This window comes from Cajanus cajan, chromosome 8 (assembly GCF_000230855.2).
Source record: "Cajanus cajan strain Asha chromosome 8, NIPB_CcT2T_4, whole genome shotgun sequence".
In the NCBI taxonomy this organism is placed as follows: Eukaryota; Viridiplantae; Streptophyta; class Magnoliopsida; order Fabales; family Fabaceae; genus Cajanus; species Cajanus cajan.
In genome coordinates this window covers 5,797,397-5,808,720 of record NC_138524.1, presented here as the reverse complement: position 1 = coordinate 5,808,720, position 11,324 = coordinate 5,797,397, and the positions used below count along the sequence as shown (strand labels likewise).

Here is an 11,324-nt window from a genome sequence, read left to right as displayed (position 1 = left end):
TTGGGAATTTTATATTTTTCTAAAAAATTATTACTTCCTACTGTTTAAGTAAATAGTATTTTATTCTAAAAAGTGGTGAGCTTTCTCAAGAATGATAAATAATTCTTTAAAATGTCAAATTAATCTTTGAATTTAACTATTTATTTTGATTATATCTTAATATTATTACTTTAGTCATATTTTTTTTATATTTTGAACTTATGTGATTGTTAGCTTATATTTTTAGAAAATTATTTGACATTATCTCAATTTATGAGACTAATTTATTAACGTTTTCTATACTTAAGGATCAAAATAACTATTTACTCATTTAAAATATAACAAAAAAAGAATTCATATATATATATATATATTAATCTTATATATAAGTAAATGTATCGATTAATTTTTTCTAATGTTATCTCCTAAATATTTTCTACTTTGTTAATATTTTTATATTATAATCTAATAAAGGATGATTTTAAAAAAAATATTTTTTTAAAGAGTTTAATGATTAGTGATAGTCTAAAATATATCATTCTATAAATCAATCACAATTCATCATTGATATGATTTTTTAATTATTTATTATAAAAAAAAATAAACAAGTCTATCATACATAATATTCGCTATGTCTAAAAGAAATTGGTAAATTGATAGGACAAAATGCACTTAAACAATAATTAATTAAAACTATGAGGATAAACAATAAAGGTTACATCTGCTCTAAAAAGTAAGGCAAAAAAATAGTAAAACAACATCAAATACTCTAATGTTCTCACAAAGACATTCCAAAATTAGCTAATTTGCTAACTACTTGATTATCTTCAAGCTAAACATGAGATCAATGTAAGTTACCATCAACTCCAATAAAAGGTGAGATATTTTGAATTAGACTAAAACAAGGGTGGTAAGAGGCACATCCATTAATCAATAGTGATGTTACATTCATAAAATCAGACTTCACAATAAACTTTGTAAACTCTTTGGAAGTGTTTAATATTTTTACATTTTTAAAAATCTTAAAATGAGAATCTTAATTTTTCATGTTCGGTAGCTATTTAAAAAAAATCTCAAAAATATGATTTCTTGAAAATTATTTTTATCTCACTTTTTCAAAAAACATTCTTAATAAGAGGTAGAAATCCAATTTTCCCTTATTAAGGAAAAGAGTTATATATATATAAAAATATTACAGTATCTATTTTTAAAATAAAAAATATCTCTCTCGTTCTATTTCTTTTGCTCCTTGTCTCTCTTATTCCCCTTCTCTTTCCCTCTCCTTCTCCCCCCCTCTCAATTTCTTCCTCTTCCTCTCCATCATTTTATTTCTCTTTCTCCCTCTTTTTCTTGTTCTCTGTTTCTCAAACTCTCACTCCCCTTCTGTTATCTCTCTCTCTCCTTTCCATATCTCTGTTCCTCTTCCTTTCTTATATCTTATTATTTCTTGATCATGTTAATTTTAATAATATTATTAAAATTTATTTTATTTGTACATTTTAATAGTATTTGTTAACGCTTATTTATCTATTTTTTATTTAAATGAAATAAAATAAATATATATAATGAGTTTACTTTAATAAAGAATATTTTTATAAAAAATATTTATAAATTTAATAATATATTATTATAATCAAACATGAAAATATTTAATTCCTAATAATTATATATAAATATTCTTATAAACTTTTATAAATAATCAAATATATTTTAACTATTTTCAAAAATTACCATATTTGATATTTGTAATTTTTGAAAATCATAATTTATGATTATAAAAAAATTTCTCTCCTACTAAACACTACCTTTATTTCACGCAACACAAATCGCAATGTAAATGAGCCACAACTCCACATGAAGAATTGAGCAGAATCCAATATTAGCAGCATAGGAGAACAAAATCGCACCCCTATAATCCCGTAAAACACCTCCAGCAGTAGACTTTCGAGTATTTAAACAGACTGCAACATCACAATTTAATTCATAATAAACAGGAGGAGGGTGGATCCAATGAATTGGAGGATCAGGACTTTCAATAGCACCAACTGTTACCAAGCCAAAAAGTTGTAAACACCCAACAACAATTGCATCCACACGAGCTACTATGCGCAATCTAATTTCAGGGGGGGTTTTAAGCCCAAATTTTGAAACACATTCATTTCTGCATTGCCACAAAACGTCCAACGTGACTACGAAAATCCGATACCAAATTCGGCCCCAAAACTTGGCATTTGCAGCAGCCACAAGCCTATTTCCAGATTAAAAAACGAATTATGCTTTGACCAAGGTAACAGAAAAAACCAAACCGCTCTAGCTAGATGGCAATGTCTAAAAACATGATCAAGATTTTTAGAATCACCCCCACATCTAACACAAGATGGGTCATTGGTCAAATGCCTCACACTTCTTATAACATTAGTTAGCACTTCTTATAGCATTAGTTAGCAGGGAATTACCAACAAAACTGATGTGTGTAGTGTTATTATTTTGCATATAAAAACTTTAAACGTACATCAGTCATTCTCTTAAATTTTGATTAGTATAATTAAAATATAGTTCCACTGCGGCAAATTTGATTAATCAAGGTGCTCTCCATAAATTGTGAACAAGTATTAGAGCATGTGAGCATGCACTCTGAGACACGGCGATAGGTTAAATAATGGAATACAAAAAATATAAATATTGTTTGATAAAAGAAAAAAGAAAGAATAAAATATAAATATTGGGAAGCTGGCAAAGGTGTTAATAGTAAATGAGAAAGGGACAAAATAGGGAATGTCAGAGTAACACGCGCACCCAATTGTAACTTCCCACGTCGCCTCAATATTCAGTAAACGGAGTTCGTTGGTAGAGAGAGAGAGAGAGTGCAACAAAAGACCCTTTTAAATACCCAACACTGACACACACAAACGACGCATCCTTCTCTCTCTCTCTCTCTCGGCTTTGATTTCTCTCTCTCTCCTCGATCCCAAATCCACTAGGGTTAGGGTTCCATTACTCTTATCTCCTTTTCAATTCCTGCTTTCTCTTTAATCTCCTCTCCTATTCGGTTACTAATAATCCTTTTCCGTTTTCATTATTTAAATCCAGGATTCATTTCCGATGCGATACTGAGCTTATTGGATCCACCACCACGTTTCGTTTCCCAGATTCTTCTGTACAAAATTCTTCCCCTCGCCAATAGGTTAGAATATCGTTATTTCTCTCGCAATTTTCACTTCCGCGACGTGTCTATGTGTTGATTCGTTCCTAATAATTTCGCCTCTTCTAATTGTCTTTTATTGTGCGAACAATTTGAGTTTATAGTTTGGTGGAAATAATCGGTCTTTTTTGCAGATATGGACAGCGAATAGAGACGTAGGCTCTTTTTTCTCGCATACCATGTCGATGTTTTGTGAAATTTACATTCAATTTTTTGAAGTTTTCAGTGATGACAGTCAATAGTGTGGTGTTTGAATTCTGCTCGTATCATGTGATTGGCTTGTGTTACTGTTCCGGCCACGGATTATGTGCCTCTTTGTTCCTATTTAAAATAATCGAGGCGTGAATGTTTTTGTGGTGTTTTGTTCTGTTTCTCTTATGTATGAGGTTTTGGTCGTAGTTTTTTATTTTTATTTTTTTATTATTATTGTTGGTCAATAGTTAGGTGATGATTCGTATTTTTAAAATTTCCGCAAATTTTGTTGTTGAATGTTTCGATGTGTTGGTGATGGTTAGTTTTTCGGAAGAAGGTTTTCATGTTGGTCAATAGAATATTAGAATTCATATTCAATTCTGGTAAATATAGTGGCGACTTTTAATTGTATATTATTGTCTGGGAAGGCTTGTGGTTTGATGCTTCGACTGAGCAGGTCTTGGACAGTAGTTGAACTGAGGAATCATGTTTGCATGTGAAAAAATATCTGTCTGATAACACTGAAAACAGGGCTAGCTAGGGACAACAACCACTCCACTGCTCACTGTTATCTTATTGATTTGGGCATCTTCAACTATAGTAATCTCTTTTTTTGCTTGATAAGGAGGTTTAACTCATTTCCAAAGGGTCGATTCTATAAGGGTAAAGTGGTACCTCTAGCTGTGACTCCATGTCCAAGCTGGGAATTGAACCTTAGTCCTTGGTTTAGGGACATGAGGGTCTAATCACTTGTCTAATGACCTTTTGATCTATCTTAATTTTTTAACACGGAGTGTTGTGAATTTATTATTGAGAATAAATATGATATTTATTGTATGCATTAATATCTTCTATATTGTGTTTATGGTACATTTTAATTGAAATGGATTTGCAGTATAAGAATTTTATCACTATGCTATGTCAATGTGCAATCACTAAGTGCCTAAATTTGTAACAGTGCTCTGATTTTATTTTATTTTTTTATTTTATTTGATGCTCAGGGGATAGGGTGGTGGATTGAGTTAAATTGCTCTTTTTATAGGTCTAGGAAGTCATTTTGTGATATAGTTTTTCAGTTATGCTTTGATCAGTTGACATGCTCTCAAGTCTCAGTATTTTTTGCTATTTTTTATGGGTTCACTTTTTTCTTAAACTACAACTACATTATAAATTTTGGGGTTTCTCTATTTATGCAATTTGGTATAATCATTCTTAAAGAGGAGCAAGGCACCTTCACTCTGTTATTTCTTTTTTAAGTGAATGGATCTGCTCAGAAGCTTATTTTGCCAATATTGTTGCCTTGATAAATTGGATTACAATCATGGTTTGATACTAGGTTTGCTTTGGAGTGGCTGTATGTTTATTATAAATTTGTGAGGACACGAACTAAGATGTTCTATATTTGAAAATCTTTGGTGCAGGAAAATTGGAAAAACATGGACCATGACAAGACTGGATGCCAAGCTCCTCCTGAGGGTCCTATATTGTGCATCAACAACTGTGGATTTTTCGGAAGTGCAGCAACCATGAACATGTGTTCTAAATGTCACAAAGACATGATGCTGAAAGAGGAGCAGGCCAAGCTTGCAGCATCATCCATTGGGAATATTATGAATGGGTCATCAAGCAGCACTGGAAATGAACCTGTTGTTGCTGCAGCTAATGTTGATATTCCAGTTATTTCAGTAGAGCCTAAAACTGTCTCTGTGCAACCTTTATTTGGTTCAGGTTCAGAGGGGAGTGGTGAGGCAAAGCCGAAGGATGGTCCAAAACGTTGCAGCAGCTGCAACAAGCGAGTTGGTTTGACAGGGTTTAATTGTCGATGTGGCAACCTTTATTGTGCTGTACATCGCTACTCAGACAAACATAGTTGTCCATTTGATTATCGCACTGCCGCTCGGGATGCCATAGCTAAAGCAAACCCAGTTGTCAAGGCTGAGAAGCTTGATAAGATATAAGATTTGGAATTGAAGTTTCATGCCTTGAGAACTCTATTTCATCATGAAATGACCCAAGTTTCCTGCACATTTTATTGGTGTTCTTATTATATTGTTATATGTGGTGGGGGGACTTGGAGTTATAAGACATCTCTGCAATTTGAAGGACTCTTTCATGTGATTGGCGAAAATATATATGTTGGCCAGTGTTTTAAGTTTTTAAATCTGTGCTGGTTTGGTGAAAGTTGGTGTTGTTAGCTTTGTAATGCATCTATTCTGTATCAGAATGGTATGTGCAATTTAAAGATGGTTTCAGGAGCATCCATGGACATGTGGTTAGATTGTAATTATTGTGGGCTATCTAAGAATTATTTTCGATAACAGTATCTTGTTAACTTTGGGCATTTTCATATGCTAGAATTACAAGAGTTTGGTCTACATGATCACTAATTTAATATAGTAAGTACCAAAGAAAAGAAAAATTGATAAAGTTGGGTTAATATTTAGCGAGTTTAGAACCGGCTGAATTCGTACTTATATATGTTATGCGTTGACAAGGTTAAACTCTTACAGTTAGACTCACCTCTAATTGTTTGCCGAATTTTACTCCCTTGGTTCTCTACAGGTTTCCATGTTTCTATTCAAACCAAATGATGGTGCAGATAAATAGAAATATATATTCATATCCATCTTTCTTAAGAAATATCTATAGCTAAAATCAGAAGGGATATTTTGGCCAAATTCGAGGGAGATGTTGGCAAGATTAGGATTTCAGTAAACTTCGGCTCGAGATTGTTAAAATCTCATCACTTAAGTCCAAAGCTCATGACTATCTCAATGCCTTGTTGAAATAGATAAAGAAACGACATTCATGAACAGGAGTCTTGTCCCAGGCATCAAATCCTACCGGATAGAAATTACTGGAGTTTTTTTTTTTTTTTTTTTTTTGTCGATTTCTCTCCATAACACCTGTTCGGAGAACATGCTCTGCTGTCAAATGAATGTCAAGATATTTTCTTTGCTAAGGTGGATGCTAGCAAAATTGGACCGACTTGGATCATATAGAGCCCGTTTGGCCACACTTTTGGCAACAGCGAGACAAATTCTCATTGAACGACATCAACAAAATTTTGCTTTCGTCAAACTCGGTTTCGGCCATTTGCAGACAGTTTCGTAGTCAACACATCAAAATATGCTCTGGTTAAATGTATTTGTGCTATGCGTGTAATTTTACTTACACTGTTCGCAGCACAATAATAATCAATATACAATACGTTCCCCAAGCTCCCCAACCTTACCAATTACCCAAGGAAGTTGTAGTAATAGCCTGTCGGGGTATGTAAGGGTTGCTATTTCTTTTTGTCCTTGAGCATGCTTAGATATATTTACTCCTTATATTCATGCTAACGTATATTCATTCATATTTTTCTAGTTAAAATAACTTAGCAAATTATAAATTGAATCATATTAAAAGACACCCACATGGTAATTTGCTAACGTACTTTAATTAAAAAAAATAAGAGAGTATACTTTCACAAATGTTAGTAAGGTTTGTTAACTTGTACTATTTTTTTTTAAAGAAGTATGTTAGCAAATTATAATTATAATTATCTTAAAATACTTTTAGTTCATTAACTTGTTCTAACTTAAAAAAAATAAATGAGTATATATATATATATATATATATATATATATATATATATATATATATATATAAATTAGAACATAAAAATTTTGGAAGAATAAAATTAAGTCATGTTCAATTATTTACAAAAAAAAACTAAAATTATATTTTTCCCTACAGCTGCAAGTGATTATCTTACTTTGAGGAATTATTCATTTTGCTTTTGATGCAAATACTGGGTAGAAGTTCTGATCATGGAATTTACTTTGTTCAGTCTAGGGCCGAGATTAGGAGATTGCTATTTGAATACTTATCACCTTTTTAAAAGCTTTTTTTTTTTTTTTTTTTTAACAAATTGTGTATTTTGTTGAGAATGAGATAGACAATAACTTGTATTGAACTTGTGCTGTGGGGGGTCTATTCCAATGAAAGCTTCTTTTTATTCTGTATCAAGAACGAAAATATGTTTTCGTTGAATCGCTAAACCAGGATTTTTTTTATAAAATTAATTGAAATAATTGCAATATGAGTTACCTCTTTTTAGAGAATTATTGATGATTCATATCATAATTAATTTGATTGCTATTAAAAATTATAACTAGTATTGTAATTAAATAGATTAATATTAAAAATAAATAAATTCTATTGTAATTAAACCAATTTTAATTAAAAATTTAATTTGTAAGAGATTCAATTATGACATAAGTTACCGGTAATTTATATAATACTTAATTCGATTACTATTGAAAAAATATAACTTGTATTATATTTCTCTTAGTCAATATTAAAAATATTAGTTTGTATCATAATTAGATTGATTACTATTAAAAAAGGTAACTTGTATCGTAAATAAACCAATTCAATTTTAATTAAAAACTGTTTAACTTTTTACTATGTTCGATAACAACTATCGTATTTTAATTGATTTTTTAATTATGATACTATTTACCGTTTTTAATATTAATTTTTTAAAATTACAAGAAGAATTTCCATTTTAAAGTAAATTAATTATGATTTAAATTACTGGTAATTTGTATTTTAATAATAATTAATTTGATTATTATTTAAAAATAAAACTAATTGTATCATAGTTATTTTGATTAATATTAACTTTTTCTAGTTTCGCGATTCGAAAGAAACATATTTTTCATTTTTTTTAATATACAATGGTAACAAGCTTTTATCAGAAAACACTCCTCCACCATAATGAAAATAATTTTTTAATGTTTCTTACCGAGACTAGCATAAAATAAACATTTTGTGCATTTTTTTTAAAAAAAAAAATAAGAGTGAGAGGTTAATAATCATTTTTTGCGTAAGTATAATTTGTATTGGTAATTTTTGAAAAAAGTAAAAAGAGAAAAAATAGATAGAGAAATACTTATAAAAATAAAGTTGTTCAAACAATCTGTATACCAAAATAATTGTATAATATAGAAATCAAAATTAATCAAAATTTCTTTTTTTAGAGTGTCCAGCTCGAAAATATTTTCATAAAAACCAAATTTTTGAAATATGGGGGTATAGATAGTAATTTGGACTGCCAATAGCAATAACCACCCCATTAAATGGTCTATCGGAGTTTATTAGACCTTGGCCCACCGAAAATAGTTGAAGCTTTTTTTATTTTTTATTTTATTTTGGTCCAACTGTTCAAGCATTTACTTATATATGGCAACACGAGAAAAACATACTCCTTGATGATATAAAAAATCTTACTTAAAAATAACTAAAAATGCTGGTAATACATTTTTAACATATTTTTTTAAAAAAATTATTTTAACCTTTATTATAGTTTAAAATTAATATTTTAGTATGTACATTTCATAGGCTAATTGTTTATTGTATATAATCAAATTTTATAATAATTATATATACAAATTAATAAATATTATATTTGAATATACAAATTATATCTAAATTTTTTTTAAATATGTATTTTTAAATATATAAATTATATATTTTTTATTTAAGATAAATTAATAATTTATATTACAGCACAAGATTATTTTTAATTATTGATAATTTATTTAAAAATATATTAATTTTTTAATTCATAAATAAATACCAAGTTATAACTTTTTAAAGTTTTTTAACATACACTCCAGTAGTCCCTGAGTGCAACTTGCACCCCCTCTTAAAAATAATGTGTACATTTGCAAATTTGAGAAATTTATACAATATTTGTAAATTCATATAGAGTTTTTTATTTATTTATTTTATTTTATTTTATTTTTATACATATTTTGATAGATTAGCTCGATAAAATATTATGAAAATAAAACCCAACTGTACATGCATTCATGTTTTGAAGTTATTAAATGAAAAAGATGATGATCATACCAAGTTAATTGGGTTTGTGAGCAAAATGAAGAAGATTTGAAAGAGGCACGAAAGATCAAGTGCACTCAAGACCTTATTGAGAAGTTTGAAATTCCGAATTTTAATGCATTTACCACTCCTTAGTTAAGTCATAACTTGGCTTCAATGACGTGATTGAAGTGATTTCAATGTACATGGACAGCTTAAATATAGATATACACTTTTAATTAGAGATTCTAATTTGATTTAACTTTTATCTAGGTGAAATTCGGCATGAAGTTCACATTGATGAGATAATTTGATATAGCCGTATGTTTTTTATTTGCAAAAAAAGAAAAATTATGATACCGGAGATAACAAATATATATATATATATATATATATATATATATATATATATATATATATATATATATATAATTGTTTATATTTGATTTATAAAAAATCATGAGACCGATGAGGCAAATTAAATGAAAAATCAATTTGAAACTACATTTTTGTTACTAAAAAAAATAATAAAAGAACCTTTTGTCTCAAATATAAAATACTCAAGGTTGCTATTGGCGGTGGATACTCCAGGAACAAAAAAAAAATAAAAAATACTCAAGGTAAAAACATTCACCACTATCATATTGTATTATCACCGTTACTATGTTACTCGTTACTATCACCTTTTTTTTAGAGGAATAAAATTATGTCATTTCATTCAAAATAATTGGAACAATACATGAGGGAATAAATTGAAAAGTGTGAGAACTAGCATAACGTGACGCCCTAGCTAAACAGTGAGCGACCCGATTGACTTGTCTCGAAATGAACTTTAGTGATAAGTTCAGATAATTGTATAACAATCTTCTACACTTGTTAAGAAGAGACCCATATTCCGAGTGGTGTGATTGAGTCCTAGATAGAGCATCAAGGATAGATTTACAATCTGACTCAAGGGTTTCGTGGGTGAGGCTCAAAGTTACTAACCATTAGATGGCTGTAAGTAGAGTTGTAGCTTCAGCCTCCTAAACAGGTGGAAGGCCATGAGCCCAACCAGTTTTGGCTGTGAGAAAATGTCCATGATCATTTCGAATGCACATGCTATACCCAAAGCAGGATGAGTCTTGGAAGAGAGCAGCGTCAATATTGCACGTAAACGTCCCTACTTGGGGTTTTTTCCACTGTAAATCATGTACAAGAGGGACCCTTTGTGTTGACGATCTTGCTTGTGCCACTTGCCAATCCCGAAAATGTTGCTTTGCTTGTGAGATGGCTACACCTGAAGGTGGGGCGCCCTGATCCCAAACCTTAGCATTTCGACACCTCCAGATACAATCAAGCGTGACCACGACTTCAACAAATATGGCTTTGAGATATGCTGCCAAGTAAGGAAAAAATGACCTCTACAATTCCTTCACCTACATCTACTAAGGGTTTAGTATGTTGCCATATGCCAATTACTTGCCATACAGTCTGTGCTTCACAGTGGGGACAAAGGGAGATTGGCCCCTAGAAAGTCCCCTCGTGGGAAGTATTTAGCTTTGAATACACGAGTAACTATAGCATCTTGGTTGGTCAAGAATTTCCAACCTTGCTTCCCTAACATGGCTAAGTTGAAGTCATAGAGGTTGCGAAAGTCCATGCCTCCGTGTTCTTTCCTCATGGATAATTTTCCCAGCTAAGCCAATGCATAATTTTATCACTATTGTTGCTCATAAGTCATAACAATCATTATTGATTATTGACCATGATTATTATTATTATTGTCAACCACCTCTTTTCCCTCTCACCACTTTGTATCATACCACTCCAAACTCCAACCATTACTAGTCTCTATTGCCAATGTTGCTACCATGAATGTTGACATTATCACAATTATTATAGCTATTAGTATTGTCATTTTTATTATTATTATTATCATTATTATATATAATTGTTACCATTATTATTATATTATCTTATTATCACACTAAATTAGTTGATCAAAATCTATCAAAATAACTAATAATAGAAAATGTATTGCAGAGTTAGTAAATTTAATATTATTTTGTTTATGTTGTTTATTACTCATCAAATAATG

At 30.1% G+C, this 11,324-nt stretch overlaps 2 protein-coding genes across 2 annotated transcripts; one reads left to right on the top strand and one right to left on the bottom strand.

Annotated features, from left to right (window-relative positions):
* The first annotated feature begins 2,804 nt into the window (after positions 1-2,804).
* Positions 2,805-5,691, top strand: LOC109797496 (zinc finger A20 and AN1 domain-containing stress-associated protein 8). The gene is made up of 3 exons (XM_020357548.3): positions 2,805-2,961; positions 3,070-3,163; positions 4,795-5,691. The coding sequence occupies exon 3, from the start codon at positions 4,810-4,812 to the stop codon at positions 5,329-5,331; it is 522 nt and encodes a 173-aa protein (XP_020213137.1). The 5' UTR covers positions 2,805-2,961; positions 3,070-3,163; positions 4,795-4,809; the 3' UTR covers positions 5,332-5,691.
* Positions 5,692-10,269: 4,578 nt separating this feature from the next.
* On the bottom strand, positions 10,270-10,886 carry LOC145950776 (uncharacterized). The gene is made up of 2 exons (XM_083062496.1): positions 10,835-10,886; positions 10,270-10,622 (listed from the first exon to the last, which is right to left on the bottom strand). The coding sequence occupies exons 1-2, from the start codon at positions 10,884-10,886 to the stop codon at positions 10,270-10,272; spliced, it is 405 nt and encodes a 134-aa protein (XP_082918622.1).
* Between the last annotated feature and the right edge of the window lie 438 nt (positions 10,887-11,324).